Source organism: Lethenteron reissneri, unplaced genomic scaffold, assembly GCF_015708825.2.
Source record: "Lethenteron reissneri isolate LAM-NWPU_2019-01 unplaced genomic scaffold, ASM1570882v1 scaffold_1278, whole genome shotgun sequence".
Classification (NCBI taxonomy): domain Eukaryota; kingdom Metazoa; phylum Chordata; class Hyperoartia; order Petromyzontiformes; family Petromyzontidae; genus Lethenteron; species Lethenteron reissneri.
The window spans coordinates 1-20,667 of record NW_026890979.1 but is presented as its reverse complement, the minus strand read 5'-3'; the positions used below and the strand labels follow the sequence as shown (position 1 = coordinate 20,667).

The window sequence follows — 20,667 nt, the reverse complement described above, 5'->3', positions numbered from 1 at the left end:
TCGGTCCCCACTCTAGACCTTGAGACCCTGAGACCCTGAGACCCGGTCCCCACTCTAGACCCTAAGACCCTGAGACCCCTGAGACCCTGAGACCCTGAGACCCGGTCCCCACTCTAGACCCTGAGACCCTGAGACCCGGTCCCCACTCTAGACCCTGAGACCCTGAGACCCTGAGACCCGGTCTCCACTCTAGACCCTGAGACCCTGAGACCCTGAGACCCGGTCTAGACCCTGAGACCCTGAGACCCTGAGACCCGGTCCCCACTCTAGACCCTGAGACCCTGAGACCCTGAGACCCGGTCCCCACTCTAGACCCTGAGACCCTGAGACCCTGAGACCCGGTCTCTACTCTAGACCCTGAGACCCTGAGACCCTGAGACCCTGAGACTCTGAGACCCTGAGACGCGGGTCCCCATTCTAGACCCTGAGACCCTGAGACCCTGAGACCTGGTCTCCACTCTAGACACTGAGACTCTGAGACCCTGAGACCCGGTCTCCACTCTAGACCCTGAGACCCTGAGACCCTGAGACTCTGAGACCCTGAGACCCTGAGACCCGGTCTCTACTCTAGACGCTGAGACCCTGAGACCCGGTCTCTACTCTAGACCCTGAGACCCTGAGACCCTGAGACTCTGAGACCCGGTCTCTACTCTAGACGCTGAGACCCTGAGACCCGGTCTCTACTCTAGACCCTGAGACCCTGAGACTCTGAGACCCTGAGACCCGGTCTCTACTCTAGACCCTGAGACTCTGAGACCCTGAGACCCGGTCTCTACTCTAGACTCTGACCCTGAGACCCGGTCTCTACTCTAGACCCTGAGACCCTGAGACCCTCAGACCCGGTCCCCACTCTAGACCCTGAGACCCTGAGACCCGGTCCCCACTCTAGACCCTGAGACCCTGAGACCCTGAGACCCGGTCTCTACTCTAGACCCTGAGACCCTGAGACCCTGAGACCCTGAAACCCGGTCCCCACTCTAGACCCTGAGACCCTGAGACCCGGTCCCCACTCTAGACCCTGAGACCCTGAGACCCGGTCTCTACTCTAGACCCTGAGACCCTGAGACCCTGAGACCCTGAGACTCTGAGACCCTGAGACGCGGTCCCCATTCTAGACCCTGAGACCCTGAGACCTGGTCTCCACTCTAGACCCTGAGACCCTGAAACCCTGAGACCCTGAGACCCGGTCTCTACTCTAGACACTGAGACTCTGAGACCCTGAGACCCGGTCTCTACTCTAGACCCTGAGACCCTGAGACCCTGAGACCCTGAGACTCTGAGACCCTGAGACGCGGTCCCCATTCTAGACCCTGAGACCCTGAGACCCTGAGACCTGGTCTCCACTCTAGACACTGAGACTCTGAGACCCTGAGACCCGGTCTCCACTCTAGACCCTGAGACCCTGAGACCCTGAGACTCTGAGACCCTGAGACCCTGAGACCCGGTCTCTACTCTAGACGCTGAGACCCTGAGACCCGGTCTCTACTCTAGACCCTGAGACCCTGAGACCCTGAGACTCTGAGACCCTGAGACCCGGTCTCTACTCTAGACCCTGAGACTCTGAGACCCTGAGACCCGGTCTCTACTCTAGACTCTGACCCTGAGACCCGGTCCCCACTCTAGACCCTGAGACCCTGAGACCCGGTCCCCACTCTAGACCCTGAGACCCTGAGACCCTGAGACCCGGTCTCTACTCTAGACCCTGAGACCCTGAGACCCTGAGACCCTGAGACCCGGTCCCCACTCTAGACCCTGAGACCCTGAGACCCGGTCTCTACTCTAGACCCTGAGACCCTGAGACCCTGAGACCCTGAGACTCTGAGACCCTGAGACGCGGTCCCCATTCTAGACCCTGAGACCTGGTCTCCACTCTAGACCCTGAGACCCTGAAACCCTGAGACCCTGAGACCCGGTCTCTACTCTAGACACTGAGACTCTGAGACCCTGAGACCCGGTCTCTACTCTAGACACTGAGACCCTGAGACCCGGTCTCTACTCTAGACGCTGAGACCCTGAGACCCGGTCTCTACTCTAGACCCTGAGACCCGGTCTCTACTCTAGACCCTGAGACCCGGTCTCTACTCTAGACCCTGAGACCCGGTCTCTACTCTAGACCCTGAGACCCGGTCTCTACTCTAGACCCTGAGACCCGGTCTCTACTCTAGACCCTGAGACCCGTCTCTACTCTAGACGCTGAGACCCTGAGACCCGGTCCTCTACTCTAGACCCTGAGACCCGGTCTCTACTCTAGACCCTGAGACCCGGTCTCTACTCTAGACCCTGAGACCCGGTCTCTACTCTAGACGCTGAGACCCTGAGACCCGGTCTCTACTCTAGACCCTGAGACCCGGTCTCTACTCTAGACCCTGACCCCCGGTCTCTACTCTAGACCCTGACCCCCAGTCTCTACTCTAGACCCTGACCCCCGGTCTCTACTCTAGACGCTGAGACCCTGAGACCCGGTCTCTACTCTAGACCCTGAGACCCGGTCTCTACTCTAGACCCTGAGACCCGGTCTCTACTCTAGACCCTGAGACCCTGAGACCCGGTCTCTACTCTAGACCCTGGGGGTGAGACTCCGTACGAACGAACCGACGACGCTTCTGCTGCTGCTCGTGCTTCCGACTCCTCACCTTGGCGGCTAACTTGGCCTTGTAGGCCACCGACGCCTTCAGATATTCCTTCTTGGCATCGTCAGCCTTCTTCTTGTAAACCTGCGAGACGCAAAACAAAACGGAAAGCGAACCAGGTCAGTCGAGACTGGGTCTCAGGGTCTCAGGGTCTAGAGTAGAGACCGGGTCTCAGGGTCTCTGTGTCTAGAGTAGAGACCGGGTCTCAGGGTCTAGAGTAGAGACCGGGTCTCAGGGTCTCAGGGTCTCGGCGTCTAGAGTGGAGACCGGGTCTCAGGGTCTCAGGGTCTCAGGGTCTCAGGGTCTCGGCGTCTAGAGTGGAGACCGGGTCTCAGGGTCTCAGGGTCTCAGGGTCTCAGGGTCTAGAGTAGAGACCGGGTCTCAGGGTCTCAGGGTCTCGGCGTCTAGAGTGGAGACCGGGTCTCAGGGTCTCAGGGTCTCAGGGTCTCAGGGTCTAGAGTAGAGACCGGGTCTCAGGGTCTCAGGGTCTCGGCGTCTAGAGTGGAGACCGGGTCTCAGGGTCTCAGGGTCTCAGGGTCTCGGCGTCTAGAGTAGAGACCGGGTCTCAGGGTCTCAGGGTCTAAGGGTCTCAGGGTCTAGAGTAGAGACCGGGTCTCAGGGTCTCAGCGTCTAGTATAGAGATCGGGTCTCAGGGTCTCAGGGTCTCAGCGTCTAGTATAGAGATCGGGTCTCAGGGTTACTGTCTCTGTGTAAGTTCGTCTGCTTGTGAAACCAAATACACCGACACCACTCGGAGGATCATCATCGTCACCACCTCCACCATTTCCACATCCACCACCACCACCACCACGTCCACCACCACCACGTCGACAACCACCACCATCACCACGTCCACCACCACCACCACATCCACCACCACCACCACCACCCCCACCACCCCCACGTCCACCACCACCACCCCCACCACCCCCACCACCCCCACCACCCCCACCACCACCACCACCACCCCCACCACCACCACATCCACCACCACCACCACCACCCCCACCACCACCCCCACCACCACCACCACCACCACCCCCACCACCACCACCACCCCCACCACCACCCCCACCACCCCCACCACCACCACCACCCCCACCACCACCCCACCACCCCCACCACCACCACCACCACCACATCCACCACCACCACCACCACCCCCACCACCACCACATCCACCACCACCACCACCCCCACCACCACCACATCCACCACCACCACCACCCCCACCACCACCACCACCACCACCACATCCACCACCACCACCACCCCCACCACCACCCCCACCACCACCACCACCCCCACGTCCACCACCACCACCCCCACCACCCCCACCACCCCACCACCACCACCACCACCCCCACCACCACCACATCCACCACCACCACCACCCCCACCACCACCCCCACCACCACCACCACCACCACCCCCACCACCACCACCACCACGAGGAGCACCTGCTTGTGCTGGTGGGCGAGGCTGCCCCACGTGTTGGCGGCGATGCGCGAGGCCTCCCCGAAGGAGACGTCAGGGTGCTGGCCCCTGACGGCCGCCAGAGTGTCGTGGAAGAAGAGCGCGTAGGCCGAGTGGGGCCGCACCGGGGTCACCGGGGTCGTGGGGGTCACCGGGGTCGCGGGGGTCACCGGGGTCGCGGAGGTCGCCGGGGTCACCGTCAGTATGTACTGCTGTAATCATAGCAGGTACCACCACAGTCAGTATGCACCGCTGTTAGATTGTTAAGAGTAGTTTTAAGACCCGGGCAACGCCGGGTACTTCCCGCTAGTAACCCTATAAGGGTTCAAATAACCCTATAAGGGTCCTAAAAGCCCAGATAAACGTTACAATAACCCCTATAAAGGTCCTAATAACCCCTATAAGGGTCCTAATACATCAGTAGAACCAAGGTGTTGTGAGTTTTTGTTGTAATATATATAACGGCCGACCCGCGACTCACCCCGTCTCGCAGTAGCCACACGGGCAACGCCAAGTACATTGGAGTCACTTCCAGAGTTATAGCAGTCGCAGCAGCAGCAAGCAGTAGTCGTAGAAGTAGTCGTAGTAGTAGCAGCAGTAGCAGCAGCAGCAGTAGTCGTAGAAGTAGTCGTAGTAGTAGCAGCAGTACTAGCAGCAGCAGTAGTAGTAGCATCAGTCGCAGCAGCAGCAGTAGTAGTATCAGTAGACGTAGCAGCAGCGATTGTATCAGCGGTAGTATTAGTAGTATTAGTAGTAGTATCAGCGGTAGTATTAGTAGTATTAGTAGTAGTATCAGCGGTAGTATTAGTAGTATCAGCGGTAGTATTAGTAGTATTAGTAGTAGTATCAGCGGTAGTATTGCCACCACTGGCACCACTGCAGTTGTAACTGCTCATTATTGTAGGTAGTAGTAGTGGTAGTTAGTGGTAGTTAGTTAGTGGTAGTTAGTAGTAGTTAGTAGATACCTAGTAGAAAGTTGTAGTTAATAGTAGTTAGCTAGTTAGGTAGCTGGTTAGTTGTAGGTAGTAGTTGTGAGTTGTTAGTAGTAGTTAGTTAGTTGGTAGTAAGTAGTGGTAGTTGTTTGTTAGTAGCTAGTAAGTAGTAGTAGTTAGTAGTAGTTAGTAGTGGTAGTTAAGTAGTGATAGTAGCTAGTAAGTAGTGGTAGTTGTTTTTGTTAGTAGTAGTTAGTAATTAGTTAGTAAGTAGTTAGTAAGTGGTAAGTAGTAGCTATTAGTAATTAGTGAGTAGTAGTTAGTAGTTTGTAGTGTTTGTTGTTTGTAGCGAGAAGCGACGTCTCTTCAACCCACTTCCTGTATCGGACCACGCACTTTTATATGGGACGCGGCCTGGAATCGATTCATCGATTACCTGCGCTGGCGATCCGCCTGCCGATTAACTCGATCCCACGCGATGTGGGTGAGTGAGTGGATGGTGAGTGGGTGGGTGAGTGAGTGGGTGGGTGAGTGAGTGGGTGGGTGAGTGGGTGAGTGAGTGGGTGGTGGGTGGGTGGGTGAGTGGGTGGGTGGGTGGGTGAGTGGGTGGGTGGGTGAGTGGGTGGGTAAGTGAGTGAGTGGGTGGGTGGGTGGGTGAGTGGGTGAGTGAGTGGGTGGGTGGGTGGGTGAGTGGGTGGGTGAGTGGGTGGGTAAGTGAGTGAGTGGGTGAGTGGGTGGGTGGGTGAGTGGGTGGGTGGGTGAGTAGGTGGGTGAGTGGGTGGGTGGGTGAGTGAGTGAGTGGGTGGGTGAGTGGGTGGGTGGTGAGTGGGTGAGTGAGTGAGTGGGTGAGTGGGTGAGTGAGTGAGTGGGTGAGGGAGTGGGTGGTGAGTAGGTGGGTGAGTGGGTGAGTGGGTGGGTGGGTGAGTGGGTGGGTGAGTGGGTGAGTGAATGAGTGGGTGGGTGAGTGAGTGGGTGGTGAGTGGGTGGTGAGTGGGTGGGTGGGTGAGTGAGTGAGTGAATGGGTGAGTGGTTGAGTGAGTGGGTGGGTGGGTGAGTGGGTGGGTGAGTGGGTGGATGGGTGAGTAGGTGGGTGGGTTGGTGGGTGAGTGAGTGGGGTGGGTGAGTGGGTGGGTGGGTAGGTGAGTGAGTGAGTGGGTGGGTGGGTGAGTGGGTGGGTGGGTGGGTGAGTGAGTGGGTGGTGAGTGGGTGGGTGAGTGGGTGGGTGGGTGAGTGGGTGAGTGAGTGAGTGGGTGAGAGGGGTGAGTGAGTGGGTGGTGAGTGGGTGGGTGAGTGAGTGGGTGGGTGGGTTGGTGGGTGAGTGAGTGGGTGGGTGAGTGGGTGGGTGGGTAGGTGAGTGAGTGAGTGGGTGGGTGGGTGAGTGGGTGGGTGGGTGGGTGAGTGAGTGGGTGGTGAGTGGGTGGGTGAGTGGGTGGGTGGGTGAGTGGGTGAGTGAGTGAGTGGGTGAGAGGGTGAGTGAGTGGGTGGTGAGTGAGTGAGTGGGTGGTGAGTGGGTGGGTGAGTGGGTGGGTGGTGAGTGGGTGGGTGAGTGGGTGGGTGAGTAGGTGGGTGGGTGAGTGAGTGAGTGGGTGAGTGAGTGGGTGTTGAGTCTATGGTGCAGTGTTGAGTCTATGGTGCAGTGTTGAGTCTATGGTGCAGTGCTGAGTCTATGGTGCAGTGTTGAGTCTATGGGCAGTGTTGAGTCTATGGTGCAGTGTTGAGTCTATGGTGCAGTGTTGAGTCTATGGTGCAGTGTTGAGTCTATGGTGCAGTGCTGAGTCTATGGTGCAGTGTTGAGTCTATGGTGCAGTGTTGAGTCTATGGTGCAGTGTTGAGTCTATGGGCAGTGTTGAGTCTATGGTGCAGTGTTGAGTCTATGGTGCAGTGTTGAGTCTATGGGCAGTGCCTATCAGGTCTACGAAATCTAAATACGGAACGCATCACGTGGTCGCCTATCTGCTCTACGTTTTTCTAAAAGCGCGTTGCTAAGGCCCCACGTGATCACAGAGGCCTGCGCGAGGTAGCGGCACGGAACGTCTGACCTCAACCCCACAACGAGGACATTGTGAGTCTGTGGGTTTCTGTGTGAGTCTGTGGGTCTCTGTGTGGTGAGTCTGTGGGTCTCTGTGTGGTGAGTCTGTGGGTCTCTGTGTGGTGAGTCTGTGGGTCTCTGTGTGGTGAGTCTGTGGGTCTCTGTGTGGTGAGTCTGTGGGTCTCTGTGTGGTGAGTCTGTGGGTCTCTGTGTGGTGAGTCTGTGGGTCTCTGTGTGATGAGTCTGTGGGTCTCTGTGTGGTGAGTCTGTGGGTCTCTGTGTGGTGAGTCTGTGGTCTCTGTGTGATGAGTCTGTGGGTCTCTGTGTGGTGAGTCTGTGGGTCTCTGTGTGATGAGTCTGTGGGTCTCTGTGTGGTGAGTCTGTGGGTCTCTGTGTGGTGAGTCTATGGGTCTCTGTGTGGTGAGTCTGTGGGTCTCTGTGTGGTGAGTCTGTGGGTCTCTGTGTGATGAGTCTGTGGGTCTCTGTGTGGTGAGTCTGTGGGTCTCTGTGTGATGAGTCTGTGGGTCTCTGTGTGGTGAGTCTGTGGGTCTCTGTGTGAGTAGTCTATGGGTCTCTGTGTGGTGAGTCTGTGGGTCTCTGCGTGGTGAGTCTGTGAGTCTCTGCGTGGTGAGTCTGTGGGTCTCTGTGTGATGAGTCTGTGGGTCTCTGTGTGATGAGTCTGTGGGTCTCTGTGTGGTGAGTCTGTGAGTCTCTGTGTGGTGAGTCTGTGGGTCTCTGTGTGGTGAGTCTGTGGGTCTCTGTGTGTGATGAGTCTGTGGGTCTCTGTGTGGTGAGTCTGTGGGTCTCTGTGTGGTGAGTCTGTGGGTCTCTGTGTGGTGAGTCTGTGGGTCTCTGTGTGGTGAGTCTGTGGGTCTCTGTGTGATGAGTCTGTGGGTCTCTGTGTGGTGAGTCTGTGGGTCTCTGTGTGGTGAGTCTGTGGGTCTCTGTGTGATGAGTCTGTGGGTCTCTGTGTGGTGAGTCTGTGGGTCTCTGTGTGATGAGTCTGTGGGTCTCTGTGTGGTGAGTCTGTGGGTCTCTGTGTGGTGAGTCTATGGGTCTCTGTGTGGTGAGTCTGTGGGTCTCTGTGTGGTGAGTCTGTGGGTCTCTGTGTGATGAGTCTGTGGGTCTCTGTGTGGTGAGTCTGTGGGTCTCTGTGTGATGAGTCTGTGGGTCTCTGTGTGTGAGTCTGTGGGTCTCTGTGTGATGAGTTTGTGGGTCTCTGTGTGGTGAGTCTGTGGGTCTCTGTGTGGTGAGTCTATGGGTCTCTGTGTGGTGAGTCTGTGGGGTCTCTGTGTGGGTGAGTCTGTGGGTCTCTGTGTGATGAGTCTGTGGGTCTCTGTGTGGTGAGTCTGTGGGTCTCTGTGTGATGAGTCTGTGGGTCTCTGGTGTGGTGAGTCTGTGGGTCTCTGTGTTGAGTAGTCTATGGGTCTCTGTGTGGTGAGTCTGTGGGTCTCTGCGTGGTGAGTCTGTGAGTCTCTGCGTGGTGAGTCTGCTGGGTCTCCTGTGTGATGAGTCTGTGGTCTCTGTGTGATGAGTCTGTGGGTCTCTGTGTGGTGAGTCTGTGAGTCTCTGTGTGGGTGATTGTGGTCTGTAGTCTGTGTCCTCTGTGTGTAGTCTGTGGGTCTCTGTGTGATGAGTTCTGTGGGTCTCTGTGTGATGAGTCTGTGGGTCTCTGTGTGAGTGTGGTCTCTGTGTGTGAGTGGGTCTCTGTGTGATGAGTCTGTGGGTCTCTGTGTGGTGAGTCTGTGGTCTCTGTGTGATGAGTCTGTGGGTCTCTGTGTGGTGAGTCTGTGGGTCTCTGTGTGGTGAGTCTATGGGTCTCTGTGTGGTGAGTCTGTGGGTCTCTGTGTGGTGAGTCTGTGGGTCTCTGTGTGATGAGTCTGTGGGTCTCTGTGTGGTGAGTCTGTGGGTCTCTGTGTGATGAGTCTGTGGGTCTCTGTGTGGTGAGTCTGTGGGTCTCTGTGTGATGAGTCTGTGGGTCTCTGTGTGGTGAGTCTGTGGGTCTCTGTGTGGTGAGTCTATGGGTCTCTGTGTGGTGAGTCTGTGGGTCTCTGTGTGGTGAGTCTGTGGGTCTCTGTGTGATGAGTCTGTGGGTCTCTGTGTGGTGAGTCTGTGGGTCTCTGTGTGATGAGTCTGTGGGTCTCTGTGTGGTGAGTCTGTGGGTCTCTGTGTGAGTAGTCTATGGGTCTCTGTGTGGTGAGTCTATGGGTCTCTTGCGTGGTGAGTCTGTGAGTCTCTGCGTGGTGAGTCTGTGGGTCTCTGTGTGATGAGTCTGTGGGTCTCTGTGTGATGAGTCTGTGGGTCTCTGTGTGGTGAGTCTGTGAGTCTCTGTGTGGTGAGTCTATGGGTCTCTGTGTGGTGAGTCTGTGGGTCTCTGTGTGAGTCTGTGGGTCTCTGTGTGAGTCTGTGGGTCTCTCTGTGTAGTGAGTCTATGGGTCTCTGTGTGAGTCTGTGTGGGTCTCTGTGTAGTGAGTCTGTGGGTCTCTGTGTGGTGAGTCCGTGGGTCTCTGTGTGAGTCTATGGGTCTCTGTGTGGATCTCTGTGTGAGTCTGTAGGTCTCTGTGTGAGTCTGTGTGGGTCTCTGTGTAGTGAGTCTGTGGGTCTCTGTGTGAGTCTGTGTGGGTCTCTGTGTAGTGAGTCTGTGGGTCTCTGTGTGGTGAGTCTGTGTGAGTCTCTGTGTGTAGTGAGTCTGTGGGTTTTCTGTGTGGTGAGTCTGTGTGAGTCTCTGTGTAGTGAGTCTGTGGGTCTCTGTGTATTGAGTCTGTGGGTCTCTGTGTAGTGAGTCTGTGTGTCTCTGTGTGAGTCGGTGTTGGCAGCTGCAGGATGTCTTCACACCAAGGAGGCCGTGCCGGGCTGCGCCGCGGTGACCCCACTACGTTGAGCGGCGCCGGTCGCGGTGGCGGCGGTGACCTCACCGGGAAGGTCAAGGGGTTGGAGGTGGTGGTGGAGGAGAAGGGCGATGAGGTGGAGGTGGTGATGATGGCGGAGAAGGGAAATGCCGTGGCCGCTGGTGGTGACAGCGCCGGGAAGGTCAAGGGGTTGGAGGTGGTGGTGGAGGAGAAGGGCGATGAGGTGGAGGTGGTGATGGTGGAGGAGAAGGGAGATGTTGTGGCCGCTGGCGGTGACCTCATCGGGAAGGTCAAGGAGGTGGAGGTGGTGGTGGAGGAGAAGGTCAAGGAGGTGGAGGTGGTGATGGCGGAGAAGGGAGATGAGGTGGAGGTGGTAATGGAGGAGAAGGGAGATGAGGTGGAAGATAAGAGTGAGGTGGAGGATGGGAAGGGTGAGGAGGAGGTGGAGGATGGGAAGGGTGACGAGTTGGATAAGAAGGGTGAGGAGGGTGAGGAGGTGGATGGGAAGGGTGGGGAGGGTGAGGAGGGTGAGGAGGAGGTGGATGATGAGGACGAGGAGGTGGGTGACAGTGAGGAGGAGGTGGAGGGTGCGGAGGAGGTGGAGGGTGAGGTGGATGAGGATGAGAAGGGTGAGGAGGTGGAGGACGAGGAGGGTGACAGTGAGGAGGTGTTGATGGCCTCCTCCTCCTCCCACGTCGTCCTCAAGCGCCAGCGGAGCCTCACGGGGCGAGGCAGCCCCACGGAGCAGGAGAGAAAGAGGTACACACACACTTATACATATATATACATACACATATATATACATACACAACACATACATACACACACATATATATACATACATATACATACATACACACATACATACACACACATACATACACATACATATATATACATACACACACATACACACACATACATACACACATACACACATACACACACATACATACACATACATATATATACAACAACAACACACAACCGCCATTCGCCACTAAGTGGCGGTGACGTCACCACGACGCTTGTGCCAGGCCATGTGCACCGTGAGGCTACCACGTGAAGTGTCGAACACCCGCTGGCAGGAGGTCACGGGGCAGACCCAGCAGGTGCCACGGGTCGACTGACTGTGATGACCGAGACGACTGGCTGATGCACCACCTGTGCCCCCTACTGTGCCAACTTGCTGTGCTTTAGCCACCCAGCACTCCGCTCGTTGTTGTGAGCGTCGCTCACAGAGGCTGATCTTGACACTGCTGGTACCAGTCATCGGCAAGTCCACTCAGCTCCACGTCCTCCTGTACCACATCACTCCATCTCTTCTATAACCCGTGCCGCGCCAGTTTCGCCCCCTTGTTCCGGCCGAACAAAAGCTGTTTAGGCATGCGGTGGCTGGCCATGCGGGCTACATGACCCAGCCAACGCAGCCTTGCCTGCTGGAGGTGCTCACCGATGGGACTTTGCCCAGATCTTTCAAGGATTTGTGATCCTTGAAAGATCTGGGTAACCGGCGAAGATGTTCCATTAGGGGAGTGCACGTTTCGCAAGCGTAGAGAAGGGAGGGAATGACCGTGGCCGAGAAGACCTGAAGCTTCCACATAGCGTTACGCAACCGATTAAAAGATACATGCCATTCGACTGATTCGGAGTGAGACCTCTGCTGTTAAACCAGAGACGGTCATAAGCACACTGCCCAGGTATGGGAAACTCTCCACTCTCTTCACAACTTCCCCATCACCGATTAGGAGTTGTGGGGGTGGAGTGTCCGATGGTACAAAATACCAAGGCAAGTGCTTAGTTTGGTGGGGCTGATGGTAAGGCCCCACCTCTTAGTGGCACACTCCAGTTTCAGCAGCAGCGTCTCCAACTCCTCCTCTGAATGAGCAGCAATTACCAAATCATCGGGATACATAACGTGGTTGACCAATAGGGAGCCATCCCTTGACCGCACCCGGGCATCGATCAGCCTCTCATTATATCTGTACCAAATGGAAATTCCCCTGGTACAGCTATTGAAGGCTTCACGAACTACGTGGTCAAAATAGATGTTAAATAATGTGGGAGCCAGAGGACATCCCTGTCGCACCCCAAGGTGTACAGGAATGGCTCCGACTCCCGGCCACGTAGTTTTACCCGGGCCCACTCACCATCATGAAGGTTCTTAATGATCGTGAGCAGAGGGTCAGGGACTCCGAAAGCACGAAGAACAACCCAGAGCCCAGTCCTACTGATGGTATCATAGGCCTTGACCAGGTCAATAAAGCAGAGATGTAGGTCTTTTTGGAATTCCCTACACCTCTGCTGTAGCAGACGGACAGAAAATATGGCATCTGTGCAGGACTGCCCTTTCCTGAAACCCCTGTAGTTGTTACAGTCTGTGCGGTCCCCCTTCTTAAAGAGGGGGTCACCAGGGCATCCTTCCAGTCCTGCGGAACCCGTCCAGTGGTCCAGACTGTTGTTATGATGTCATGTAGGGCAGTCTGTGCACAAACGCCACCCTCCCTCAGCATTTCGCTTGGGAGATCATCTCTGCCCGGTGCCTTTCCTGGTCTCAGACTCTGGATCACCTTCAGTACTTCCTCAACAGATGGCACCTCAGCCAGCCACTCACAGGGGGTGACTTCTTCTTCCAATATTTGAGGCACCGCAGCCTCAACAGGGGCATCCCCACTTTGTGCCATGATGTTTTCCTGGCTGAGGGATTTCCCCTCCCCCAGGACCTCACAGAAATGCTCAAAAAATCTGCAAACCTGTTCCCTGGGGGTCGGAGATTGGATTACCGTTTTTTCCCCTAATGATGGTAATAGGTGTGGCGCTGCAGGTTACTTTTTTGATGGAGTTAAATAGGAAATTGTGATCCGCGACCACCACCCATCCTTGCAGCGCCTCACGCCTCTCCGAACCTCCGAGCGAAGCCTCATTCTCCGACGTGGGATGTTGTAGCTGATGAGAGTGGGCCTGTCGCTTTTTCTCAACTATCCTGAACACCTCCTCTGTCAGCCAGGGTCTCTGGGGAGGTCTGGACCGCATACCCAAAGCAGCCATTGCAGCTGCGTGAGTCACAGTCCTAAACCTCGCCCATTTACCCTCGACATCAGCTTCTCGACTGACTCAGCCCTTCATCTTCGACCCAAGATGCGCCCCTTCACGATGAGGCGTTACGTCATGCAGCTATAACCGCAGTAACCCCTCAGGTGTCACCCTGCCATTACACATACACAAGACAAAGATCCTCCGTATAGCCTTAACAGACTGTAGGGGCAAGTGCTGTTAGCGAGCACCTATGAAGGCCGGCACGGCACACGAGGGGGTGTGTGGCCAGCACCACGCCCGACCGCCTTTGTCTCCCCAGTGGCGATGTTTACACACCGCACCAGGTACTCATTTCAGGCTGAGTCGACCTACGGGAGGCCCAGGACCGGTTCAGATAATCGTCACTGGTGTTGGCCGTGAGCGGGAATCGAACCCGGGTCGCCGGGTTCATAGCGCAGCGTAGCGCTAACCGCTACACTACCGCTCCCCATTCACATACACACACATATACATACACACACATATGTAGTAAGTTCGAGGAGACGATGTCGAAGTTGAGGCACACTCTGTTTATTAACCCAGGGACAGGCACAATAGTTGAAGGGGTATCGACCCCTTCACCCGTACTATGGGAAACCCACCCTAGTACTAAGCCCCCTGTCCTGTTCCCCAGTCCTCCTCTACTGGGCTACGGGAGGCTGACTGATCTGGCCCTGGCAAGCACAGATCTCGGCACCAGCTAACCAGCCTTGCCCTGATAAGGGCAGCGGTCTGGAAGCTTTTGGGCCGCGCCGCTGGCTTACCCGGCTCGGCCCTTATAAGGACAGCGAGACCGGGGAGTCCCAGGGCCTAATCTCCGAGTCTTGGATCTTCACTGGTCAGCTTCGTGTCGAACTGCCTCGAGCTCTTTGGGTCTCCACCTTTTATAGGGATCACCTCCGAGGGCTGGGGGCGTGGGCAATAACGGATGCGGACGTCGGTGTGACCACCCGTGTATGTGAGTGCCAACACCCCTGTGTTTGTTGTCCGCCGTTTCTCCCGTAATAATCCCTACACATACACACACATACACACACATATACATACACACACATATACATACACATACACACATATACATGCACACACATACACACACATATACATACACACATAAACATACACGTGTAATATGAAGATGCATATTGTGTGTGTGTGTCTGGGGGGGGGGGATAACTGGGCGATGGTGATTGGCTCTGCCGGCCTCAGCCCGCAGCCAATGGGATGTCGAGCCAGAGGCGTGGCCCTGGGGCTGCACAGCAACATCTAGAAGGTTCCAGGGGTGAGGCTGCTGATTGGATGGGTGGCATCACGTGGGCCACGTGGTGTAAGGGGTAGAGAGACACAAGCTCGTGGTCAGTGTGGAGAGCAGAGGTCGCAAACGGGTTTTGATTCCTTACCCCCTGTACCCGATTACCCGTACCCGACACCCGTACCCGGCCGCACCAGGGTCGTAAACGGGTACCCGTACCCGGCCGTACCCGTACCCTACCCGTACCCAGCTGGGTACGGGTACCCGTTCCCTACCCGTACCCTACCCGAAACGAGTGACAAACGGTTACTCACCGGTGACTCACGGCCTACCTGTACCCGTACCCTACCTATACCCGATACCCGTACCCTACCTGTACCCGGCTGGGTACGGGTACCCGTTCCCTACCCGTACCCTACCCGAAATGAGTGACAAATGGTTACTCACCAGTGACTCACGGCCTACCCGTACCCGGCCGCACCAGGGTCGCAAACGGCTACCCGTACCCGGCCGGGTACGGGTAGCCGGGTATCGGATACCCGGTTGCAACCTCTGGTGGAGAGGTGTGAGGGAGCGAGCGAGCGAACGCCACACTGGAGTAACGGGGGAAAAGGAACCCCGGCGTGTGAGGGAGCTGTGTACATGGAGAACAAATACAGACCAGACAAAAGACACGATATCGTCCGGAGCGGATTATGACACATCTGTCTCTGTGTGGTGAGTCTATGGGTGTCTGTGTGGTGATGTCTATGGGTGTCTGTGTGGTGATGATGTCTATGGGTGTCTGTGTGGTGATGTCTATGGGTGTCTGTGTGGTGATGTCTATGGGTGTCTGCGTGGTGAGTGCCGCTGTGGGTGAGTGCTGTCAATGTGGTTACCCACAGCCCCGTCTTCAACCAAGGAGTGTGGTACGAGAAAAAAAGACGCAGTTCGCGGACACTGTCCAGCTCAAAGGTCGGTGTGTGCGTACGTGTGTGTGTGTACGTGTGTGTGTACGTGTGTGTGTGCGTACGTGTGTGTGTGTACGTGTGTGTACGTGTGTGTGTACGTGTGTGCGTACGTGTGTGTACGTGTGTGCGTACAAGTGTGTGTGTGTACGTGTGTGTGTACGTGTGTGTGTACGTGTGTGTGTACGTGTGTGTGTACGTGTGTGTGAACGTGTGTGCCGGACGGGCAACACTGTCGTGGGCAGTGCTGTGGGGGGAGGGCCAATGCCCATTGGCCTCTCCCCTCATGGCATCTGTGACCACCACAGTGGCTAAACGGGGGCTCTGGACGGCTGCGAGGGGCTGGTAACCCCTCCACCTTCTATAATTACCACGAAACCACGAATTAAACATAAACCTGTAACTAATAAGCTTGTGCCGGAGGCCCCGGGGGGTCAGGCTTTTATGACGTCTCCTGGCCAAACCCCATTTGGCGGAGCCAGGAGATTGAATCTTCACCCTCGGGGCTCCTCCAGAAACAACGAAAAACCATTGCGGTTGGCCACGTGGAATGTTCGAACGCTCACTGCGGAGGAGAGGCTGCCACTCCTTTGTCGGGAGCTGGACCGGTACCGCCTGGATCTCTGTGGCATTCAGGAGGTCCGGTGGACCGGTTCTGGCTCTTGAGGGGTGGGCAGTCCTCTACTCGGGGCAGGAGACTGCCAAACAACAGGGTGTGGCTCTTCTTCTGAACAAAAGAATGAAGGGGGCGTGGGAGGTGTGGGAAGCTGTAAGCCCCAGGATACTTTGGGCTCGCCGTCCCATCAACCGGAGGCGAGGAGTGGTGGTCGTGGTTACTTATGCCCCCACCGAAGACGAACAATCCGTGGAGGGATGCAGGCAAAGCCGATGAGTCAGACGCTTTCTATGACCTCCTGTCACAAGGTGCTGGCTAAAGTGGCCACTCGGGACTTCAATGCCCGAGTTGGTCATGATGCTGGCACCTGTCTGGAGTGATTGGAAGGCATGGGCCAGATCAGCTCAATAACAATGGTAGGAGGCTGCTAGATTTTTGTGCAGCCCATGGGCTTGTAATTACCAACACGCTCTTCCGGCATCGGCGCATCCACACAACATCATGGATGCATGCCGGGTCCAAGCAAGAACATCTGCTGGACTACATAGTGACGGACCAGCGGATGCGAGCCCATGTCCTTGACACCAGGACCTACCGTGGAGCTGATCTGCCCTCTGACCATCGACTAGTCATCTGTAAGATGCGCCTGCCATTTATCCACTCCGGTGGTGGGTGTACACCCAGGATCCCATTCCAACCAAAAGTGGCCTGGTCTCAGTTAGCTGATGAAGTTGCAAGAGAGAATTTCATCATCGCTTGCAGCTGGGGTTGGCATCGTCCCCCACTCCACCTGATGTCGAGGGTAAATGGGCGAGGTTTAAGACTGTGACTCATGCAGCTGCAATGGCGGTCCAGACCTCCCCAGAAACCCTGGCTGACAGAGGGAGGTGTTCAGGTTAATTGAGAAAAAGCGACAGGCCCACTCTCATCGCCTACAGCATCCCACGTCAGAGAATGAGGAGGTTTACCGCAGCCTTCGCTTGGAGGTTCGGAGAGCCGTAAGGCGCTGCAAGGAAGGGTGGTGGTCGCGGGTTGCTGAGGAGATGGAATCTGCCTCAGTGGCCTGCGATCACAAATCACTATTTAACTCCATCAAAAAAGTAACCTGCAGCGCCACACCTATTACCATCATTAGGGGAAAAAAACGGTGATCCAATCTCCGACCCCCAGGAACAGGTTTGCAGATTTGCTGAGCATTTCTCTGAGCTCCTGGGGGAGGGAAAATCTCTCAGACCAGAAAAACATCATGGCACAAAGTGGGGATAACCCTGCTGAGGCTTCGGTGCCTCAAATATTGGAAGAAGAAGTCACCCCCTGTGAGTGGCTGACTGAGGTGCCATCCGTTGAGGAAGTACTGAAGGCAATCCAGAGCCTGAGACCAGGAAAGGCAAACCGGGCAGAGATGATCTCCCAAGCGAAATGCTGTGGGAGGGTGGTGCTTGTGCACAGATTGCCCTATATGACATCATAACAACAGTCTGGGACCGCTGGACGGGCTCCGCAGGATTGGAAGGATGCCCTGGTGGTCCCCCTCTTTAAGAAGGGAGACCGCACAGACTGTAACAACTACAGGGGCATCTCACTCCTCAGTGTGCCGGGAAAGATCCTGGCAAGGATTATTCAACATCGGCCTTGCTAGGCACGCTGAGGAGAGGCTTGCGGAACCCAATGCGGTTTCAGGAAAGGGCGGTCCTGTATAGATGCCATATTTTCTGTCCGTCTGCTACAGCAGAGGTGTAGGGAATTCCAACAAGACCTACATCTCTATTTTATTAACTTGGTCAAGGCCTATGATACCAATCAGTAGCCTGGGCTCTGGGTTGGTCTTCATGCTTTCGGAGTCCCTGACCCTCTGCTCACGATCATTAAGGACCTTCATGATGGTGAGCGGGCCCGGGTAAAACTACGTGGCCGGGAGTCGGAGCCTTTCCTCGTACACCTTGGGGTGCGACAGGGATGTGCCTCTGGCTCCCACATTATTTAACATCTATTTCGGACTGCGTAGGTCGTGACGCCTTCAATAGCTGTACTGGGGGGAATTTCCATTTGGTCCAGATATAATGGGAGGTCGGATCGACCCCGTGTGCGATCAAGGGATGGCTACCCTATTGGTCAACCACGATTATGTATGCCGATGATTTGGTAATAGCTGCTTCATTCAGAAGAGGAGTTGGAGACGCTGCTGCTGAAGACATGGAGCGTCGCCACTACAGAGGTGGGGCCTACCATCCAGCCCCACCAAACCTAAGCACCTGCCTGGGTTTTTGTACCCTCGGGACACTCCACCCCAACAACTCCCAATTGGTGATGTGGGGCAGTTGTGGAGGAGAGTGGAGAGTTTCCCATACCTGGGCAGTGTGCTTATGACCGGCTCCAGTTTGTCAGCAGAGGTCTCACTCCGAATCAGTCGAGCGGCAATATCTTTTCATCGGTTGCGTAACGCTGTGTGGAAGCTACCTGGTCTGTCGCTCCGCACGAAGCTTCAGGTCTTCTGGGCCACGGTCATTCCCTCCCTTTCTACGCTTGCGAAACGTGGACCCCCCTAATGGAGCATCTTCGCCGGTTGAAAACATTTAGGCTGGCCTGCCTACGATCCATCTTGGGTTTAACCAGGCTGGATTGTGTGAGGAGCTCACAAATCCTTGAAAGATCTGGGCAAAGTCCCATCGGTGAGCTCCTCCGGCAGGCAAGGCTGCGTTGGCTGGGTCATGTAGCCCGCATGCCCAGCCACCGCATGCCTAAACAGCTTTTGTTCAGCCGGATCGAGGGGGCTAAACGGGCGCGGCACGGGCTAGAGAAGAGATGGAGTGATGTGGTGCAGGAGGACGTGGAGCTGAGTGGACTTGCCGATGACTGGTACCAGGTGTCAAGATCGGCCTTAGTGGAGGAGGCTCGTGAAGGACGCTACTGGGCAGTTGGAGGCAGTCGCCCTCCAACATCAAAGGAGGGCGGAGGAGCGACGCTCACAACAATGAGCGGAGCGCCGGGTGGCTAAAGCACAGCAAGTTGGTACAATAGGGGGCACAGGTGGTGCATCAGCCAGTCATCTCGGTCATCTTGGTCAGTCGACCCGTGGCACCCGTGACCTCCTGTCAGCGGGCGTTCGACACTTCACATGGCCTCAAGGTGCACTTGGCCTGGCACAAGCGTCGTGGTGACGTCACCGCCAATTAGTGGCGAATGGCGGTTGTTGTTGTTGTGTAAGTGTGTGTGAACGTGTGTGTGTGAACGTGTGTGTGTACGTGTGTGTGCGTACGTGTGTGTGCGAACGTGTGTGTGTGTACGTGTGTGTGTACGTGTGTGTGTGAACGTGTGTGTGTAAGTGTGTGTGAACGTGTGTGTGAACGTGTGTGTGTACGTGTGTGTGCGTACGTGTGTGTGCGTACGTGTGTGCGTACGTGTGTGTGCGTACGTGTGTGTGTGTACGTGTGTGTGTGAACGTGTGTGTGTGTACGTGTGTGTGTGAGCGTGTGTGTGTGTGTACGTGTGTGTGTGAACGTGTGCATGTGTACGTGTGCGTGTGTACGTGTGCGTGTGAACGTGTGTGTGTGTACGTGTGTGTGTGTACGTGTGTGGTGAACGTGTGTGTGTGTGAACGTGTGTGTGTACGTGTGTGTGTGAACGTGTGTGTGTGTACGTGTGTGTGTGTACGTGTGTGTGTGTACGTGTGTGTGTATGTGTGTGTGTGTACGTGTGTGTACGTGTGTGTGTGAACGTGTGTGTATGTACGTGTGTGTACGTGTGTGTGTACGTGTGTGTGTGTACGTGTGTGTGTACGTGTGTGTGTACGTGTGTGTACGTGTGTGTGTACGTGTGAACGTGTGCGTGTGTGCGTGTGTACGTGTGTGTGTGAACGTGTGTGTGTGTACGTGTGTGTGTGAACGTGTGTACGTGTGTGTGTGTACGTGTGTGTGTACGTGTGTGTGTACGTGTGTGTGAACGTGTGTGTGTGTACGTGTGTGTGTGTTAGTGTGCGTGTGTACGTGTGCGTGTGTACGTGTGTGTGTGTACGTGTGTGTGTACGTGTGTGTACGTGTGTGTGTACGTGTGTGTGAACGTGTGTGTGTGTACGTGTGTGTGGTTAGTGTGCGTGTGTACGTGTGCGTGTGTACGTGTGTGTACGTGTGTGTGTGAACGTGTGTGTGTGTACGTGTGTGTGTTTACGTGTGTGTGTGTGTACGTGTGTGTGTGCAGAGATTGTTTCTGGATCCGTACTCGTCCTCCGAAGACAGCGACAATGACGACAACTTCCCAAACACACAGACTCAGTGACACACACACAGACACACACACACAGACTCGGTGACACACACACAGACACACACACAGACACACACACAGACACACACACAGACACACACACAGACACACACAGACACACACACAGACACACACAGACTCAGTGACACACACACAGACACACACAGACTCAGTGACACACACACAGACACACACAGACACACACACAGACACACACAGACTCAGTGACACACACACAGACACACACACGTACACACACACAGACTCAGTGACACACACAGACTCAGTGACACACACACAGACACACACACAGACACACAGACACACACAGACTCAGTGACACACACACAGACTCAGTGACAACAAAGATCCCCCATATAGCCTTAACAGACTGTAGGGGCAAGTGCTGTTAGCGAGCACCTATGAAGGCCAGCACGGCACACGAGGGGGGGGTGGCCAGCACCACGCCCGACCGCCTTTGTCTCCCTAGTGGTGATGTTTACACACCGCACCAGGTACTCATTTGAGGCTGAGTCGACCTAGGGGAGGCCCAGGACCGGTTTCAGATATCGTCACTGGTGTTGGCCGTGAGCGGGAATCG

The 20,667-nt window shown here is 55.7% G+C and overlaps 2 protein-coding genes across 2 annotated transcripts; one reads left to right on the top strand and one right to left on the bottom strand.

Annotated features, from left to right (window-relative positions):
* Nucleotides 1–2,552: 2,552 nt before the first annotated feature.
* On the bottom strand, nt 2,553–4,626 carry LOC133361897 (TOX high mobility group box family member 3-like). Its single transcript, XM_061580875.1, has 3 exons — nt 4,588–4,626; nt 4,091–4,318; nt 2,553–2,714 (listed from the first exon to the last, which is right to left on the bottom strand). Exons 1-3 carry the CDS (start codon nt 4,624–4,626, stop codon nt 2,553–2,555), a joined length of 429 nt encoding a protein of 142 aa, XP_061436859.1.
* A 5,244-nt stretch (nt 4,627–9,870) lies between these two features.
* On the top strand, nt 9,871–20,289 carry LOC133361890 (uncharacterized). Its single transcript, XM_061580871.1, has 3 exons — nt 9,871–10,675; nt 15,128–15,197; nt 20,001–20,289. Exons 1-3 carry the CDS (start codon nt 9,891–9,893, stop codon nt 20,076–20,078), a joined length of 933 nt encoding a protein of 310 aa, XP_061436855.1. The 5' UTR covers nt 9,871–9,890; the 3' UTR covers nt 20,079–20,289.
* The last annotated feature ends 378 nt before the right edge of the window (nt 20,290–20,667 follow it).